Below are 18,989 nucleotides of genomic sequence, written 5' to 3' on the forward strand. Positions count from 1 at the left end.
GTGGCAGCTGAGCTCAAGGTGCCGTGTTCAATCTTAGTTGCAGGGGGCGCTGCCCACCATCCCTTGCGGGACTCGAGGAGTTGAACCGGCAACCTTGTGGTTGAGAGCCCACTGGCCCATGTAGGAATCCACTTGGCAGCCTTCGGAGTTAGGAGCATGGAGCTCCAACCGCCTGAGCCACCGGGCCGGCCCAAAGACCGTTTCCAGTTACCATTATGTTGGAGGTTAGGGTTTCCACATAAGAATCCGGGAAGACACAAACGTTCAGTCCATAACGTATTGCATATAGTGATTAAGAAAATGGGTTCTGGAGTTGAATTGCCTGAGTTTCACTAGTTGTTTATTGAGTGAGTTACTTAACTTTTGTCACTTGGTTGTTTAAAAAAAATAAAATTAAATGGTGGACTATTAACACTTGTAGCAGTAGAACTCTAAGGAGTAAAATGAGTTCTTGCATGTAGAGTACTTAGGCTAACAATAGACCACAGTGTTACTTTTAAACAAAACAATACTGATCATAATGATGCTCCTCCTAATGATAATTAGTATTTTATTTGTAATTTGGACATTGCTGTGTAGGACTAATGTTTCAGATAATAGTGTACAAGACCGTTAGAATCTTTCTTTTTAAAGATAGACAATCTGGAATAAGGAAATGCATGATTCTCTGTAAGTATTGTTCTGAATTGAACATATGCTAAAAACAGATTAAGCCAGTATAGTTATTAATTTTATTTAAATGCATCTTTAAAATATTTGGCTTGATTAGGACAAGATAATTTAGCTGAAAATGTGAGTAAAAACTGGATGAGGTATGTTAAAAGACAAGAATGGTATCTTAAAGCCATTTTGGTTCATGACGTTTCTTTTACATAAACATGTTATTGCTTCCTGAAAAATAGGATCTATGGATATCATTTAGTCAACTTTATAATATATATGATAATTTAATCTGAATTAACAGTACTACTTATGGTACTACATTTTCCTTCTCGTCTTGGCTTTTTCTCTGTAGATGAAGTTTGGTGTTAACTCATTACAAACTGAACTCTTGCTTGCTCCTCTTACTTTCGTCTCCTTCCAGCTCTGTCTTTATTTCTGCTGAGGTTATATTCTATTTGTTTTTCAGATGAGACACTTTTTGCTCTTCCTGCTGCATCTGAGCCTGTGATACGCTCCTCTGCAGGCAAGTTCTTTCTGCTAGCCTTTTATCTTCTGTGTATTCTAACTTTATACTCTCTAGTATTGTTAACTTTGTACAGAGTAGTTTGAATTTACTAAAAATTAGCATGGTTCTAAGAATGTTTGTCTACTGAAAAAATTGAAATTGCATTATATATGCTATGTCCAAGGGAGAAATGGGCAGAACTTGATTAATAATTGGATATATGTAAGGAATTCTTGGACCCTGGATTTACATTTACATATTAATCATTTCATTTCTCCAAATAAAGTGGACTTGCTTATAGCTGAAAGGCTTTCATGTCCATGAATGTCACTCTGTGGCATTTAATTTATCCAATGCCCTTTCTTTTCTGTAGTGTCAGTCAAACTCTTCTGAAGCCCTCTTTCTCTAAAACTAGTTAAAAATAGCCTTTTCAGTGATTATACTTGAGTTTTTTTCTCAAAGACTTGATTTATGTTCCTGCATAGCATATACGGTAATTGCCTCTAGTCATACACACATTTTATTGAGGCTAGCTTTAAATTTTTTAGCAATGATTCAAGTCTACTTGTTATTTATTAATTAAATGTTATTGACTTTTAGTCTTAGTTAACAGTAAGTCTTTACTAAAACTATTTTGAGTCTGTCATAAAACTTGCATTAACTCTGAGAACACTGGCACTCTCTAACTTTCCTTTCTGTCCATGGTCACAGAGAAAATTCTGGACTTGAAGGAGCAGCCAGGTAACACTGTTTCCGCTGGCCAAGAGGATTTCCCATCTGTCCTGCTTGAAACTGCTGCTTCTCTTCCTTCTCTATCTCCTCTCTCAGTTGCTTCTTTCAAAGAACATGAATACCTTGGTAATTTACCAGCAGTATTACCCACCAAAGGAACACTTGAAGAAGCTTCTAAAGGGTTTTCAGAGAAGGCAAAAAATCCTTTTGTAGACAGAGATTTAACAGCGTTTTCAGAACTGGGATACTCGGAAATGGAATCCCCATCGTTCAGTGGCTCTCCAAAAGCAGGATCTGCCATAACAGTAGCAAACGCTAAGGAAGAAGTCATTGTGAGGAAGAAAGATGAATGGGAGGATTTAGTTAGTGATAACATCCTTCGTAGTCAGCCAGAGTCCCCTGTAGCCGTCACTACAGTGATTAAAGAAGAGAACAAAGTTATGTCTCCAGAAAAACCAAAGGACAGTTTTAATGAAAAGGGAGTTACAGCAGGAGCTCCTGTGAGGGAGGCGTATGCAGACTTCAAACCATTTGAGCGAGTATGGGAAGTAAAAGAGATGTATAAGCAAGATAGTGATATGTTGGCTACTGCAGGTAATATAGAGAGCAAGTTGGAAAGTAAAGTGGATAAGAAATGTTTTGCAGATAGCATGAAGCCAAGCCACCAAGAAAGAGATAGTGAAAGCAGTAATGATGATACCTCCTTTCCCAGTACACCAGAAGCTGTTAAAGATGGTTCAGGAGCATACATCACACGTACTCCCTTTCACCCAATAGCAACTGAAAGCCTTTCAACAAATATTTTTCCACTGTTGGAAGATCATACTTCAGAAAATAAGACGGACGAGAAAAAAATTGAAGAAAAAAAGGCCCAAATTGTAACAGAGAAGAATACTAGCACCAAATCATCAAACCCTTTCCTTGTAGCGACACCGAATTCTCAGACAGATTATGTCACAACCAATAATTTATCAAAGGTGACCGGGGAAGTAGTGGCAAACATGCCTGAAGGTCTAACCCCAGATTTAGTACAGGAAGCATGTGAAAGTGAATTGAATGAAGCTACAGGCACAAAAATTGCTTTTGAAACAAAAATGGACTTGGTTCAGACATCAGAAGCTTTGCAGGAGTCACTGTATCCTGTAGCACAGCTTTGCCCATCGTTTGAAGAATCCGAAGCTACTCCTTCGCCAGTTTTGCCTGACATTGTTATGGAAGCGCCATTAAGTTCTGTAGTTCCTGGTGCTGGCGCGTCCACAGGGCAGCCCAGTTCAGCACCGTCAGACGCTCCTCTTTCAGTTAGTTACGAAAGCATGAAACTTGAGCCTGAAAATCCACCACCGTATGAAGAGGCCATGAATGTGTCACTAAAAAAACCATCAGGAACAAAGGAAGGAATTCTAGAGCCTGAAAGTATTATTGTAGCTGTTCAAGAAACAGAAGCTCCTTATATATCCATTGCATGTGATTTAATTAAAGAAACAAAGCTCTCTACCGAACCAACTCCAGATTTCTCTAATTATTCAGAAACAGCAAAAGTTGCACAGCCAGTGCCTGCTCATTTTGAGCTAGTTGAAGATTCTTCACCTGATTCTGAAGCAGTTGACTTATTTAGTGATGACTCAATACCTGAAGTTCCACAGAAACAAGATGAAGCTGTGATACTTGTGAAAGAAAACCTCATTGAAACTTCATCTGAATTAATGATAGAAGATGAAAATAATAAGGAAAAAATCAGTGCCTCACAACCACCTAAGGGGGGGAAACCATATTTGGAATCTTTCCAGCCCAATTTAAACACCACAAAAGATACCTTGTCACCTGCTGACGTTTCAGCATTGACCCAAAAGGAGAAAATTCCTTTGCAGATGGAGGAGTTCAGTACTGCAGTTTATTCAAACGATGGCTTATTTATTGCTAAGGAAGCAAAAATAAGAGAGAGTGAAACATTTTCAGATTCATCTCCAATTGAGATTATTGATGAGTTCCCTGCAATTGTCAGTCCTAGAATGGATTCTTCTAAGTTAGCCAGGGAATACACTGATCTAGAAGAAGCGCACAAAAGTGAAATTGCTAATGTCCAGGATAGAGTTGGGTCATTATTGCCTTGCTCTGAATTACCCCAAGACCTTTTTTTCAAGAATGTACAACATAAAGGTGAAGATAAAGTCCATGTCTCAGATGAACTCTCCAAAGATAGGTCTGATACTTCAAAGGTGCCCTTACTGTCTCCAGATGTTTCTGCTTTGGCCACTGAAACAGAAATAGGCAGTATAGTTAAACCCAAAGTTCTTGTGAAAGAAGCTGAGAAAAAACTTCCTTCTGGTACAGAAAAAGAGAACAGATCACCATCTGCTATATTTTCAGCAGAGCTGAGTAAAACTTCAGGTAATCAGTCCATACATTGTTTTGTGCTTTCTTGTTTCCTTTTGACTTACTATGAAACATTCCACTACATGTTATGTAGTATATTATTACATTCATACTGTCTAATATATCACTATAATATATCACATTGATAAGAATTATATATCACATTGATAAGAATTCTGTTCTGTCTCAGTTAAAAGTTTTAGTGCTTTTTCTGCCCCTATTGCACTCATTACTCACCCTCGCTCTTAACTTTTCTACACAGTTACTCAGGGGTTATTTTTTATGGCACCAGGGAACTAGACAAATTGTTTTGTTAGAATTGGCTTCAATGTCTACTTCTTTTCTTTGGCTTCAGTGTTTCCTGATAGCAAGAAGAGCAAGATGTATTAAAACATTTTCAGATGCATTTACTTTTGTCTTCCCAGAAATTAATTCATTTTAAATTTTTAATGAAAGAACATTTCTGTAATGTTTCTAATATTTCAATATAATGTAGTATTTTTCGGTAATAGGTACAAAGTTACATATACTGAGTAGTAGACATTTTGTTGAAAAGTATAACTTAAGGTATGTCATTAGGGATTCTTACGAAAATACTTATTCTCATTTTTTTCCCTTTGACTCTACATTTCCCATTACCTGATTTGTGTAAAGTGATTTGCACGTGTGGTTTTTATTTAGCATTCTAATTCAGCTGTGTTTTCTATAAAATTACGTAGTGTTTATGTGTATTTTACTGACTAGATTTACATACTGGAGATGGGTGGCGCTGGCGGAAGAGCCCAGTGTAGAGATCGTTGCTGTAAGCTAGAGGAGATTGTGCACGGGAAGGCAGTGGGTAGAGCATGGAGACGTAAGACTTGCTGTTTGATTGATTAGGAACCTGAAGGCAAAGGGGAGGAATTAAAGCTGACTCGTGTGCAAATACGTGGATGGCAGTGTGAGAAGCTGCGTTAGGGAACGTGAGAGAGTAAAGTGGGTTTTAAGGAGAGAAGATAAGAAAGTAAGTTTTGCATGTTTTGGTATTAAGGTCTCTTAAGAAGTGAGGGACATTATACATCGGAAGCTTTTGAGAGAGAGCTTGTCGGTGTGTGTCTGTTTCCCATGGGCTTAGGGATAGTAATTAAAACACAGATAACAACTAGGGAGAGAACCAAGAGAAGAAGATTTAAAGGTGGACGGATTGGTCAACATTATCAAATACTAGCTCAGTTAAAATAAGGATTGTCAAAAAGGAGTGGAGATGTTGGCCTGACAGTGGCAGGTGGTTTGAGTGGGCAAGGCTAGGGATGAGGGGTGAATGGGACTTGAGCAAATAGATACTAAATGTTGACAATTTTTAAGAAGTTTGAGAATGTGGAGAAAGAGTGTTAGCAAGTGTGACGGAGAGTATGGGTTGAAGATGGGCCTTTAAGAAAAATGAGAGGAGTGCAAGTCTAGTTAAAGGTGCTTATAGAGAGTCAGGAGGGGGATGGGATGAGATCAAGTGGAGGAATTAGCTTACAGAGCAGGAAGGATATTGAAGGACTTTGTTGTGAACAAAAGGGTAAGTAAGTATGGGCGTTACTACTACGAGAGTTTTGTGACTGGTAGCTAAAGGATTGTTTGATGGTTTATGTTTATTCTTTACAGCAGTATGTTAGATCATTTGCTGAGAATCAACTAGAACATGCTTGAATGGAAGAGGTCTGAAATATCTTCTGAGTAGGGAAACAAAGGTATTGCAATAAGAGCCCAGTCAAGATTGACAGGTGGGGGGGGGGGGTTCACGGTGTGAGGGATGTAAAAATAAAATAAAATAAAATAAAACTATAAAAAAAAAAAAAAAGATTGACAGGTGGTCTGAGTGGTAAGGTGACTTTCTTTAGCTGTGCCCAGTAGCCTGGGGGTGGGTTCAGAGAAGGCAAATGCTTATCTTGATTCAAGGTTGTATTTTTGCTAGGTGGACCCAATGGAAAGATAGTGAAAGGAGTTGAGGATAATAGCAAGAGAATAGTTGGAAGTGTTGGACTTTAAGTTGAAGACTGTAAAGGGGAAGAGAGGATGTAAAGAGGGGAGTAGAGGGAGTTCACAGGAGAATAGATCCAAGAACGTGATGTCCAGATTAGATTTAAGAATCAAGAGTAATAGGAATAAATATGAACACCAGAGTGATAGGAAGCTGTAGTCAAAGTAGAATTGTGTGTGTGTTTGTGTGGTAGATGTTGAATTTAGAATTCCAGGTTGATTATAGTGGCCAGGATTTGGCCATGAGGCACGGGCAAAAGTTGAGTGGAGTGGAAATGGGGAGATGGTTCACAGTGCAGTGGAGATTTCAACAGCACATTAAAATGGTTTCGGAGAAAACAGTAAAAAGAACAGTCTGAGAAGCCCAGAACAGCATGGGGATGATAGTGTGGATGAAGACCAACGGTAAACAAAAGATGAAGGCTAAGACAAAGTCTTGCCCTCATGCAGCTTTCACTTGATAATAGATAAATGGATATTGATATTTTTGGATAAAATTTACCATAAAAAAATATCAAGGGATCACATTCTGTATCCTAATATCTTGCTCGTTTCCCTTTTACAAAACCAATCTTTCTTCCCAAAATTAAATTGCGAAATAAAAATAGTACAAAGAATGTCTTACACTCTACATCTAAATATGCCTTTTAACATTTTCCCCATTTGCTTTATCATCTGTGGTCCTTTCTATAGATAACTAGATATGAATACATAAATACATCCTTGTTTTTCCTGAACCATTTGAGAGTAAGTTATATACATTCTGTTTTACTTCTAAATATTTCAAAAGGGAATATTCTCTTACATAACTTCGTAAATTTACATTGATACAATACCTTTTTCTAATCTACCATTCGTACTCCAGTTGTGTTAGTTGGCCTAACCTTGATGGTGTCCCTTGCTGCAAGATCCAGTCTAGGGCCAGCTTTTGCATTTAGTGGTCATGTTGCTTTTGCATCCTTTCATCTCGAACAATTCCTGTGTTTATCTCTTATGACATTAACATGTTTGAAGAACACAGGCCCTTCCCCCTCTCCCTTTTTAATAGAACATTCCTATTTTGCATTGGTCTGATACTTCTTAGTGATTAGATTGAGGTTATGGTACAAGGCCAAATGAAGATGACGTGCAGTGACCCTCTCACAGTATGATATCTGGAGGTACCCATTATCCATCGGTCCCTCAGTGATGAGAGGTTAATTTTGACCACCTAGTCAAGGTGGTCCCTGATTTCCTTATTGAACTGCCGTCTTCTTTCTCTTTTACAACTAGTAAGCAGTCTGAGGGGTGACAGTTCAAAACCATGCAAATACCTTGCTCCCCGTTAAAATTCCTTCCCTAGATTTAGTATCCATTGATGATTCTTACTTGATTCATTCCTTACCATTAAGGTGTCAAAATGATGATTTTTCAGTTCTAAAACTCCTACATTTATCAATCAATCCTTGGCATTTACTGTTAGCAAGAGCCCTCCTATTCTATGAATTAGTTAATTATCAGTATGGAACCACAGATTCCTGTTTTCCCCCAATGGTTTATAATTCATTACTGTACTTAATTATTTTGGTTGTAAATTGTCCCAAATTTGGAGGGACATGTAGCCATTCCTTTTCGGAGGTGAAGAGGGAAGCACTTCTTACTTTCTAGCATAACAAAATGTTATAGGCTCATCTTATGCCTATTCTGCTTCCAGCTCTGGAATCAACCATTTCTTCAAGCATCCCTGATTTCTGTTATTGGGGGATGATATTAGAGAGCAAGAGTTGGATCTAATTGTGGGATTGCTACTGTAGGTCTTTCCATTTTAGCCCTTTCAGTGGACAGAGCTAAGAAATGCTTATATACGTACATACATACATACAAATAAACATAAGTACATACACTTACTTAGGAAATCATGGGTTTACACAGATACCTCCAATTCCAGTCCATTCCCAGAGGTTTCCTTCTTCCTTCATTTCATGTTTGGATGTTCCTTTTACAGTGAGAGGGAACCCTCGGGAACCCTGGCTCCTAACACCACCCAGTACATTTACTCATCTGTTTAACCCTTTAATACATCTAAAATGTTTTAGAATGCTCTCTAATATTATAAAAACCATAATAAAAGAATTCAGGATCATTTTGCAAATCTTCCTCTCCCAGCCCTATCCAAGATTGAACGTATATAGTCAAATATAAGTTACTTGGGTTAGTTCCCCCCCCCCCCACTGTTTCTGCTCCCTTTCCCCACCTTTAGTGTGCTTATAATATACAGATGAAATACAGTTAGATTAATTTTTTTCAGTTTGCTTTCAATTTCAGGTTTTCATTCTCTCTGCTTAGGAGGTTTTTAAATTAAGAATTTTGAAAGTCTGAGCAAAGAAGCTGAATTCTCATTTTACCTGAAAAAGGGAGACTGCCATTTATGGGAAATCTAAGCACAAACACTTTCACATGTTCATCTCATTTAGACTTCACCGTAATCTGAAAGAAAGAAGGAACCATTTTATGGATGACAAAATTTAAGTCTAAGGAAATTAAATAGCTTTCTCAAGTTTACATAGCAAATTATATAGTAAGCATAATACTTCTGAGCTCCTACAGTGTTCCAAACATTGGGCTAATTTTCTTATTTGTATTAATTCTTATACAATTCCACAAGGAAGATCTTTTTTTCAACAGGTGAAGAACTGGGATTCCAGCATAGGTTTTGTCCCCTTCTCAGTAGTTTTTGCATTTTGGAATGAGTGGTGATTGTCGTAAATTTAGCAAATAACCAAAGAGCTGCTGCTTTCATTACACACCTGTTGTGTTGAGAGCATTAACCAATGCAACCCACTTTTTTAAAAGTCAAGAGAGCTGGTTACGATGTACATTTTCTCACGTGGCCTTCCACATGCGGGGATATCAGATTGAGGGGAATCTGCTTCCACGTAGGGACTGAATACCCTGTTGTGGTGGACAACTGCTTTGTTGTTGGTGGTTCACCGGTAAAGAAAGGTGCCAATGTCTCCCATCCGAACCACAGAGGTCTTGACTTACTGACAGCGATTGCTTCATATGCTTGTTGATTGTTTGGTTTGCCACTAATGCACAGGATACTTTCAGTTCATAATCAGGATATAGATTGTGTTTTGCTGACCTGTTGGAACTATCGCTGAATGAAGTGTAAACCAACTACAAGTTGATTATCTAGTGTCTAGGAATAACTAAGTCGTATTGCCATAATAAAGAACTCAAAAGGGGCCTGTTATCTAGGCAAAGACTTAAAAATTATCCTTGGCAAATTTATATGTACTTTTTAAATGTGTTCATGAATAAGAGCTTTCTTTTGATGATGTTTATGACTTAAAACATTTTTCTTATGTTAATTTTAGAAATTTACTATATAGCCTTTGAACTTTCTTACTAAAGCATCATAGGTATTAAGGTTTAGTATTTTGGTTAAAATATTTTTAGTGAGCATATTTAGGGCACTTTAATAATTATCAGTTGGGCTTTGATTATGACAGTGAGCAGTTAATCTGATAAAAGTAAGAAATTTATTCAGAAAAATTAAAATGGTTAATAAATTGAGTGGAAGTACCTTGAACTGGAAGGCTGTTAGTAAATGTACAGTGTAGTTAAATTAGAAACTGCTGCTAATAAAGGAATCCATTATACTTAAGTGCAACATTGTCAAATTAGTGGAGATTTATTTAGTATTTACTGTGGGCTTAATACAGATTGAAAATAAATATGAAATGTGTACCATAAAAAGATAGATACCGCTAAATACAATGTGGTTGAAAATACTTTATCTTGGGCATTTTATAGACCTGAGTTCTTATCCCAGCTTTATCACTTACTAGCTGTATGACCTTGGGCAAATGTCTTCATCTATGTGAACTTCAGTAATTTTAGTAGTCAGAATTTCTCTCCAGGATCTGCTAACTATCAGTGAAGTCGAGGCAACAGTACCTGAAGCAATCTGAAGTAAATATGCTCATTGTACAAGTCTGAGAAATAGAAAAGGCATTGGGATGAAAAAAATTTGTAATTGTATTGCCCAGACATAATGGTCATTTTAGAATATATTCTTCTAGTCTATTTTCTGGGCACATGGATACTTTATGAATGCAGTGAAAAATAAGCCTTAGCAAATTGGGATATACTTTACATCTTGTTTATAGCTTTTTAAAAAATTAGTTATAATGCCAACATTTCCATGTCTTTATTCTTCTGCATGATGTTTTAATGCTTGTGTTCCTTGGATGTATTATAATTTAACCAGTCAGTTTACTATTCTTGGACCCTTAGATTTTTCTCAACTTCATTATTTATAAATAATTCTCTTAATCTGTTTACATTTAAATATGTTTATATCCATCCATCCATCCATCCATCCATCCATCCATCCATCCATCCATCTGAATTCTTTTCCATAAATTACTAGAAATAAAACCCTAGGCACATGGGTATAAATGAGCATTTTTAAAAGTTTTGACAAAAAATTGACTATCAGAAAAGTTGTACTATTTTTTAACCCCTCAGAGTAAGAAAACACCCATTTCTCTATTGTCCCCAACAACAGATATTGATTTTTGGGGTAGATGATACTTTCACATTATATAAAATTTAAAAAGTACAATGACAGTAAGTCTTCTGTCTCAGCTAGCCACCTAGTGCTCCCGTTCCAGACTTTGTATAAGTGTCATTAAAAAAAAAAAGAAGACCCTTTATAAGTTTGATAGGTTAAAGTGGTATCTTGCTGTTTTGATCTTTGATTATTAGTGAAGGTGAACATGTTTCATATATTTATTGGCTATTTGTATTTCTTTTGTGAATTGCCTGTTCATACCCTTTGCCCAGTTTTAAATTTCGATGTTCATCTCTTTCTGATTTTGAGAGCTCTTTATATGCAAAGGGTACAAACTCTTGTCATGTTACAGACAAGAGTTACATGTTATTACATGTTATGGTAACATGTAATAACATGTTACATGTTATTATTTTCCAAATAATTTTTATTTTACTTTATATTTCAGTGGACATTTTAAATTTTCACATAGGAACGTCTAATTGTACTATTTACTTATTTATAGTTTCATTTTTATATTTAATTCTGATCTATTTAAAATTGATTTTGAATTCTGGTCATAGATCATTTTATCCCACATGTCCTTTTGATTGGCGGTGGTGGTGGTTTCCTATTCCTATCATACTCTGACCTAGTTCTATAATACCAGGCAACAATCTGAGGGAACACCGAATGAGAACACAGTTTTTGTTAGATTGCATTCCCTGGGTTGGACCATCAGCTGTAATGTGGGTATTGGTGCCATCTAGTGTAGTAGATAGGAAATGAGGTCTATTGAATGCTCTCTAATTGACCGTTTGGAATATATTCAGTTGGGAAGATAAATTTAGTGAGCTGTGGGTCTTTGCTTCCCACTAAAAATGACTTTAAAAATGAGTTTATAAAAGAATTTTGAAGTTTGATGCATGGTACTGAGTCAAACAAATGTTTGAATCATTGCTATTAAAAACATTGTGAAATAACCTTAAAGATTGCCTCAAACCTGTGCACTTTAAGGAAAAGTTTTAAAAGATTTGTTCAGAGCCTAATGACCATTAATTTTTTAATTTCAAATTTATAATGCTTTGGATCTTTTGGAATAGCTGTGTATTTATTTTAGATTATATGAAGTCAGCATTTATATAGTTTTCATTGAACACTTTCCATTTCTTTATGGAGTTTAGTATTCATTTTGAGAAGTTTATATGAAATTTTTTATAGACTACAAAATGCTCGGTATTTTTTGCCGTTGTAACTTGTATTGTCATTCATTTTCTAGACTTAAAGTATTTCTCCATGTCTTGAGGTTCAATTCAGTAGTTAATGTTGAAGTGCTTTAATTTAGTCCATAGAGGGCATTATATTACAGCATATGGTATTAAACAGCATTGTTTAATACCTTTCAGTAATGAAACGTATGTTTAGTTTCGTACTTTTGTATAGCTCAGAATAATTAAATTTTGAAGTTAGTTTAAAACTACTGTATAGCTGTAATTGCTTATTTAAAAAAAGAACATTGTTCTCTATTGCCAGAAAGTAGAAATAATTATTTTAGCTATACGACCAATCCCCATCTTAGAGTGTAGTACTTTCAATCCAAATGACTGCCTCTTTCCTACCTCATTTCTCTTTATCCCTAAACATTGTGAAGAAAACAAGCAAAACAAAAAGTTGAATTTTTCTGGGATTCAGAAGGAAAGGAAAGAAAGAAATGGAAAAGAAGAAAGACCTTTGGATAGCTGGTTGGGGCAGTCTTAGAGTTTACATATTTGCTGCCTATTCCAAAATAGTCTGAAATCGTTCCACTGAGATACAAACCAAACACACACACACACACACACACACACACACTCATACACACGCACACTTCATGATAGGGTTATAGAGAAAGGAGTTTTTTTATTTTTAGGAATTGATTTAATCACATAATTTTCCTACTAATGAGGTAAGTGCACTAAGAATATGAGAGTTTTGATTTGAGATATGAGGAGAAGAGGAACAGAGAGAGTGTAGGTAATTTTAGAGCATGGAACCCTTTGGAAAGGAGTTAGGGGTATGTTTGAGGAGGTTTTCGTCATTGGGTTTTGTCATGCTTCGGGGGGCAGTACTTGGGATATGGACACTGAAGAGTGGAAAGTTACCAAACATGAACTTTGAGCTTATTTCAAAAGTTCTGTGTAAGGCTCATTTTCAGTTTAGGAAAAGGACAGTATCTCCCCCTCGCCTCCCCTTTCCCAACAGTATACGGTAGGGCTTAGAATTTAGACAGCACGTTTATTTGATTGCATTATAAATAAAGGAATCTTGTATTGTCTCCTCCTCCTTTGGAAGCCTTTCCTTTTAAGGGGAAATAGGTTCCTTTCCTAAATAATCAAAATGCTGTTTGCAGGTTGGGGTGTATCTCCTGCTGTATTTGAAAATTGTCATTGTAAGAACTTTCCATTTTTTAAGCAAAATGTTAAATATTTGAAAGAAAACAAATGCTAAGTTTGTAATAGGTATTTATTTACCTGTAAAGTTGGGATTTAATGTGGAATAGGACCTATATACTGTCCCATATATACCATATTTTGCCTTGTATACTCAGCACTTTTTTGCCCAAATTTGTGAGGGAAAAATAAGGATGTGCATTATACATGGGTAGTACTAATTCCGTGTCTGTATAAATGTTTTTAATTATTTCATTTATGCTGATGAGTTAAAAAGTGAAACTCTAGAAATCAATAACGATATCTGTATGGAAAATAAATACCCTGGAATAGGATAATAGGTTTTGTTGCACTTACAACGAACTTGTAACAAGAGTTCTTGGCCTTCTATGATGTGTAATTATCGTAAATTTGTTACTGGTACATAAAATTTCTTGTACCTTGTATCTGTTTTTGTGATTTGTAATTATTATATAAAATTTCTTGTACTATAATATGTTAAATAAATGCTAAGATTCCTTTATAATGCAAAAAACAAGTGCCTAACTGTAAACAAATAAAAATTTGAGTTAAAAAATTAAAAGATTTTTTTTCCCTGAAAGTTAGGACCAAAAACGTGAGTGTGCATTATACACAGGAGTGCATTATACACGGCAAAATACGGTAAATTTTTTCTCAGCTAGAGAATAATAGAACTATATAGCAAAGCACAATAATGTCTGTGTGGGGGGCACTTCTGTTTAGAAAGGTATTGGGTCATTGCCTAGCATTGAATGGCTTAATATATGTGAGTTATTATTATTTTTTATTAGTTTCAGGTATACAAAGCAATGTAATAGAGATTTACACCCCTCACAAAGTGATAACACCCCCTCAATGTATTACCCCTCCGACTTCGTATATAGCTGTTACTATGCCATTGACTATATTCCCTATTATATGTCCTCTCTTAGATGTGTTTAAGGGCCTTGTCCCCTTGTAGTTTGTTATTTTTAACATGATAGTAAATATAATAATAAATAGCACTCACATAGGGCCTGCTTTTTGGTAGACACTGTCCCAAGCCTTTTGTATACACTAACTCGTTTGATCCCCACAATAAGCATAGCCCATGTGACTTTATATTTTTAACAAATTTATTTTATCAAATTTTCAAATTTAAGCACCTTTTGATTTAGCTTACCAAACTTTAGTTTTAAAACTTTCCTAAGAAAGAAATGAGCAAAATGTCATATAATTTATATGAGCTGTAACCTAAATTGCAAAAGTCATAAAAATTAAAGGATTAGCGCTATTAAAGGTCGAACTTCTAGGGCTCCTATTTTGACTTTTTCGTCTTTCAGTGGAGCTATTAAGTGTATTCAATGTTTAGATTAATGTATATTCTTACACATTCTTGTACTCTCAGACTATCTTTTTTTTTTTTTAATTGTTGAACCAAGTTAAGTACCAGAAGATGTGAATAGTGTAAGTGGTGAATACCCATATCTCAAGAAATCTTTTTTTTTTCCTCTCCTGTTAGTATAGTAATCTCTGACATGAAAACAGTGTTTGGGTGCTGTGTTTGAATGCTTTATTCTTATGCTAAAGTATTTATTAGCCTTCAGTTTCAAGGGATTCATTATTAGGAAATACTATTTTTGAAATATTTTGTACTTATTGAATAGTTTGGAATTTCAGACTGTTGCATGGAGAGGCCAAAGATTTTCAACTATGATGTGACTCGGTGACAGCGTTCTCAAATATCGTGTTATGCAAGGGTCCAGTGAATCAAGTTGAAAGTTAAATATTAACTTGAGCTGAGAATACTAGACTCTAAAAATTTGCTTTATTTATGTTTGGAATTACAGAGGCAAGTAGGAAAAGAACTGAGTCATTGATATTCAGGCCACTTCTGATATTCAGGATTTTTTAAGGGTTTTGTAGCCCACACAGTTCTACAGCAAATTCTAGAAAATACTATACCTATTTCAATATAGTTGTATAGTCTTAAGAAGCATGTACTGTTGTACATAGGCTATCTATCTTATCATACTTGTCATATCACGCATTTTAAAATATCTTAGGTGGTGTGTCATTATATATTGCCTTTTCTGCTTAGTCAAAGGGTAGCATCAATTAAACCAGTTGTGGAACATTGGTAAAGACATAATACAAACACTGCACTGGCATTAATGCCAGTTTTATGATGTAGAACAAAAAACCCTCAAATTCTGTACATAGATTTGTTTTTGTATTTATCAGTTAAATTTTAGTTTGGTCTTGATAGCGTTTTCCCAAGGCAAATGATATAATTAGCACATGGGTATCTCTCCTCAAGCCAAGAGTCTATTAATAGTACCTGCAGTGGTGTCTAATAGATATTTATTGAAAGATTGAATTAGAGCAGGTGATGATTAAGAATAAGTGTATATTTGTAAGTCTGATTTTCTGTAACAGTGAAAGAAGGAAAAATAACATTGCAATAGAAAAATGAGACAATAAAAACTTTCCTGTTGAAGTAGCATATATTCAATAAACATTAATAATTTGACTTTGTGATTCTCTGCTTTTACCCTCATAAGGGCGCAAAGTGCTGAATGCTTTAAGTATTTAAAAACTTTGGAGAAAGTAAGAAGAGACTCAGGATTTCCCAGGCTTAAAATTTAAGCTATTACTCTTCTTTGGATCAGTCTATTTTTATCTTATCAGGTAACCACTGATTTTAGAGTTTTAAATAAAACCCAAAACCAGCAGCCTAATTCACCCATCTATCAAAAATAAAAAAACAAAAAACCCTCAGACCACACATGACTTTAAGTGCATTTCAGTGGTTAATTCAGTGGTTAAAGAGAGAACACCCCTCTTTTCTTCCTTTTGGTAGCCTGTCTTTCCCCCTGCAAAAGTAGCTCCATTTGGTATGGACAACAAGCAAAAGACTGGGACAATAAACAGATAGAAGGGAGGCAGTAGTGCCTGAGTATTAGTAGCCTAGTTACAGATTGCACTGCGTCAGACTGCTCCACACCCAGAAGACGTCAGGTGACCTCAGTCCTGCTGCAGTTGTGCAGCAGAGGAGACTGCAGACTTCGCTTGGAAACGGAGATTTCATGTCTCGGGGGGGTAGATTTTTGCAGTTACAGCGTTTCTGTTGGTATGCATAATTGATAATTGCATCCGGAGGGCAGATTGTGACAAGAGATGGACGGTCAGAAGAAAACTTGGAAGGACAAGGGTATATCTATTTTTTACCTTCTGTTCAATTTATTTATGTGACCAGTAATATATTTTTATGAATATGTTTTTCAATTTAGGTATATTTTGGATTGAAAATGAAACCTGTGAATGGTTTAGGAGTAAAGATTAAAACAGCTATTTCAAATGTGTTTTTACATGTGGTTGTATATGAGAAAATGTCATGCTGTTCTGTTTCACTGGCATTCAGTTTAGTCTTTGCAAACCTACCATTGATTAGGTTATATTTTTAAATCTTGCACATTATTAACTGTATAGCTTTAACGTATTTCATTTGTTGGTCACTTTGGTTTGATAAATTGACATAGCTGTCTTTGTGTTCCATAATGACGTATTTTCTGTGACTGTTTTTTTAAAAAGCTGCCTTGGTGTAGTTGAAATTCTATCCAAAGGTTTGTAGGTAGCAAGATACTGCGTTTGCAATAAGCCTGTTTTCTTCTTTGGAGATCTTACTTAACCTTTAAAGTTATTACCAGTCCCCTTTTAATTAGATTACATTTTTGTATATTTTGAAATCATTAAAATGTATACACAGCTGTTGGTAAAACATGTCTATATTTAAGTCACTAACCTTTGTCCTTATAATAACCAATCACTGATCTTGATCCCCTTTCCTCCCCCTTGAAAGCCCAGATCTTTTCACATCTCAGTGGATCATTGTGTAAGAATTTAAGCCCCTAAGTGGTAAAATGTTGACTGTAATAAATATTTTAAAAGTATCATGTAGATGGTTAAATGTGCCATTTAAAAAAAATAGAAAGAGGTAGGTAGGCTGTTATATCTGACCACTTATAATAAATTGTCTTAAAAATTATTAGAGCGATTCTTAAGTAATCCAAGTAGACATTTCATATAAGCCATCTTTTTTTCTGGCCACATTCAGGTTTTATAATTAAAAATTTTTTTTTCCTTCTACAGAAGAATTGGTAGCATTGGTAATAATGTTTCTAAAAGCAATATGGAGAGTTAACTACATAACTCTACATAACATCTTTTTTAAAATTTGTTCAATAAAGAAATTGGGGGGAAAGTGAGTTTAAAATTGAGTTCATATCGAGACATTGGAAAGATTTTGTATTTATAACTTAAAGAATAGAAAACAATACAACTTTGGAATTTTACCTTTATGGTTTCTTTACCTGAGAATTTAATAAAGGGAAGGATTTTGATTTATTTATCCTTCTGACCTTTAGCATTACAAAGTGAAAGGTGAATTGAATTGATAAACTAGTTTTTGATAAGTAAAAATGATAGTAGTGATAATATAATAAATACAGGCTTTAAAAATAGGTGAAAGGTCGCATCTGGGCCTACTTTGCAACTATTAAGGCTCTGTGTTAATAATTTAAATCGTGAACCATTGAATAACATGGTAGGTTCTTTATTTGCTGAACTAATGAAGGTGTATTTTGAGACAAGAGAAATTAAGATCCAGTATAGTCCATATTATGTTAGAGATTTGTTTTCTTTTCAGGCACTAAATATAAAATCAGACTTTCGAATGTCTTTGGGGACCTTACTGTATGTAAGTGTAATGGCCTAATGTCTTTTAGTGATTGTCTTTGGCTTTTTTTTACTTGGTAAGACTAATTTTACCTATTTTTCTGATTCACTGAAGTTACACTTTAGTATTTTCTTTATCAGCAACTAATTTTAATGTTGTAGATTATAGGTTACAACTTAAATGGAAATCATTGAGAAGCTGAAGCTGACATGGAATGAGTTTTTCCTCATTTTGAAAATGAAAATTGTGTGACAATAGAGGAAAGAATCTAATCTAGGCTCTAGGTATAGTTTTAAAAATACATTTAGGCCCATGTTTTTTTTCTACTCTCCCTGCACCCTAAGTGCCATGTTTGAAACACATTCAGTCATTTACTGGTATAACAGAAGTAAGAAATACTCTCATTTCAATATTTAAAAAAGGTTTTGTGTTTTTGTTTTTTTTTACCAATTAACTAGTATTTAAGACTTTATCTTTCAGGGTAAGACCAATATTAATAATTTGTATTCTATTACATATTTTTTCATCCTGGATTTTCTTTTGTTCTTAACAGGATACTTTTATAACAGATGAAGTCAACATAGTACTTGATTATTGGGGTTATATGGAAAGTATTGATTAAGACAGTCAAAAGATTTTGAAGAGCTTAAAATAAGGAATGGGTAGGTTTGGGGGTTTATGTGGGGTGGAAGAGTGATGTAACCACTAAACAAGGTGTAATAGACACTAAGTAGAGCTTTCTGGATAGAACAGAATATTTATAGGAAGCAGTTGAAAGATAGGTATGGTCAAAAAATAAAGATTTACGAGATCTAGGTCAAGTTTCTTCAAACTTCCCTGAAGATAAGAATCATCTAAGTGCTTCTTAAAAATTCAGGTTCCTGTGATCCTACTCAGACCTCTGAAATCAGAATTTACAGGGAAAGAGCCTGGCAATCTGTATATTAAGCGTCCTGGTGTAATTCCCGGTATAATCAGGCAAATTTAGGAAATATCAATCAA

At 35.1% G+C, this 18,989-nt stretch overlaps 1 protein-coding gene across 3 annotated transcripts in view; it reads left to right on the plus strand.

The window, feature by feature from the left end:
* RTN4 (reticulon 4) overlaps nucleotides 1–18,989 on the plus strand; it is a 69,214-nt gene that overhangs the window by 18,838 nt on the left and 31,387 nt on the right. The window contains exons 2-3 of one of the 3 annotated variants that reach the window (XM_081069326.1): nucleotides 1,130–1,186; nucleotides 1,880–4,288. The exons of 1 other annotated variant lie outside the window; for it this stretch is intronic. In XM_081069326.1, the coding sequence (XP_080925452.1) occupies nucleotides 1,130–1,186; nucleotides 1,880–4,288 (2,466 nt within the window). Of the gene's footprint in view, nucleotides 1–1,129; nucleotides 1,187–1,879; nucleotides 4,289–16,181; nucleotides 16,464–18,989 lie in introns of those variants that run through there. One more of the 3 variants, XM_081069328.1, reaches the window with a different exon arrangement.

Source organism: Rhinolophus hipposideros (assembly GCF_964194185.1).
Source record: "Rhinolophus hipposideros genome assembly, chromosome: 12".
Taxonomy (NCBI): Eukaryota; Metazoa; Chordata; class Mammalia; order Chiroptera; family Rhinolophidae; genus Rhinolophus; species Rhinolophus hipposideros.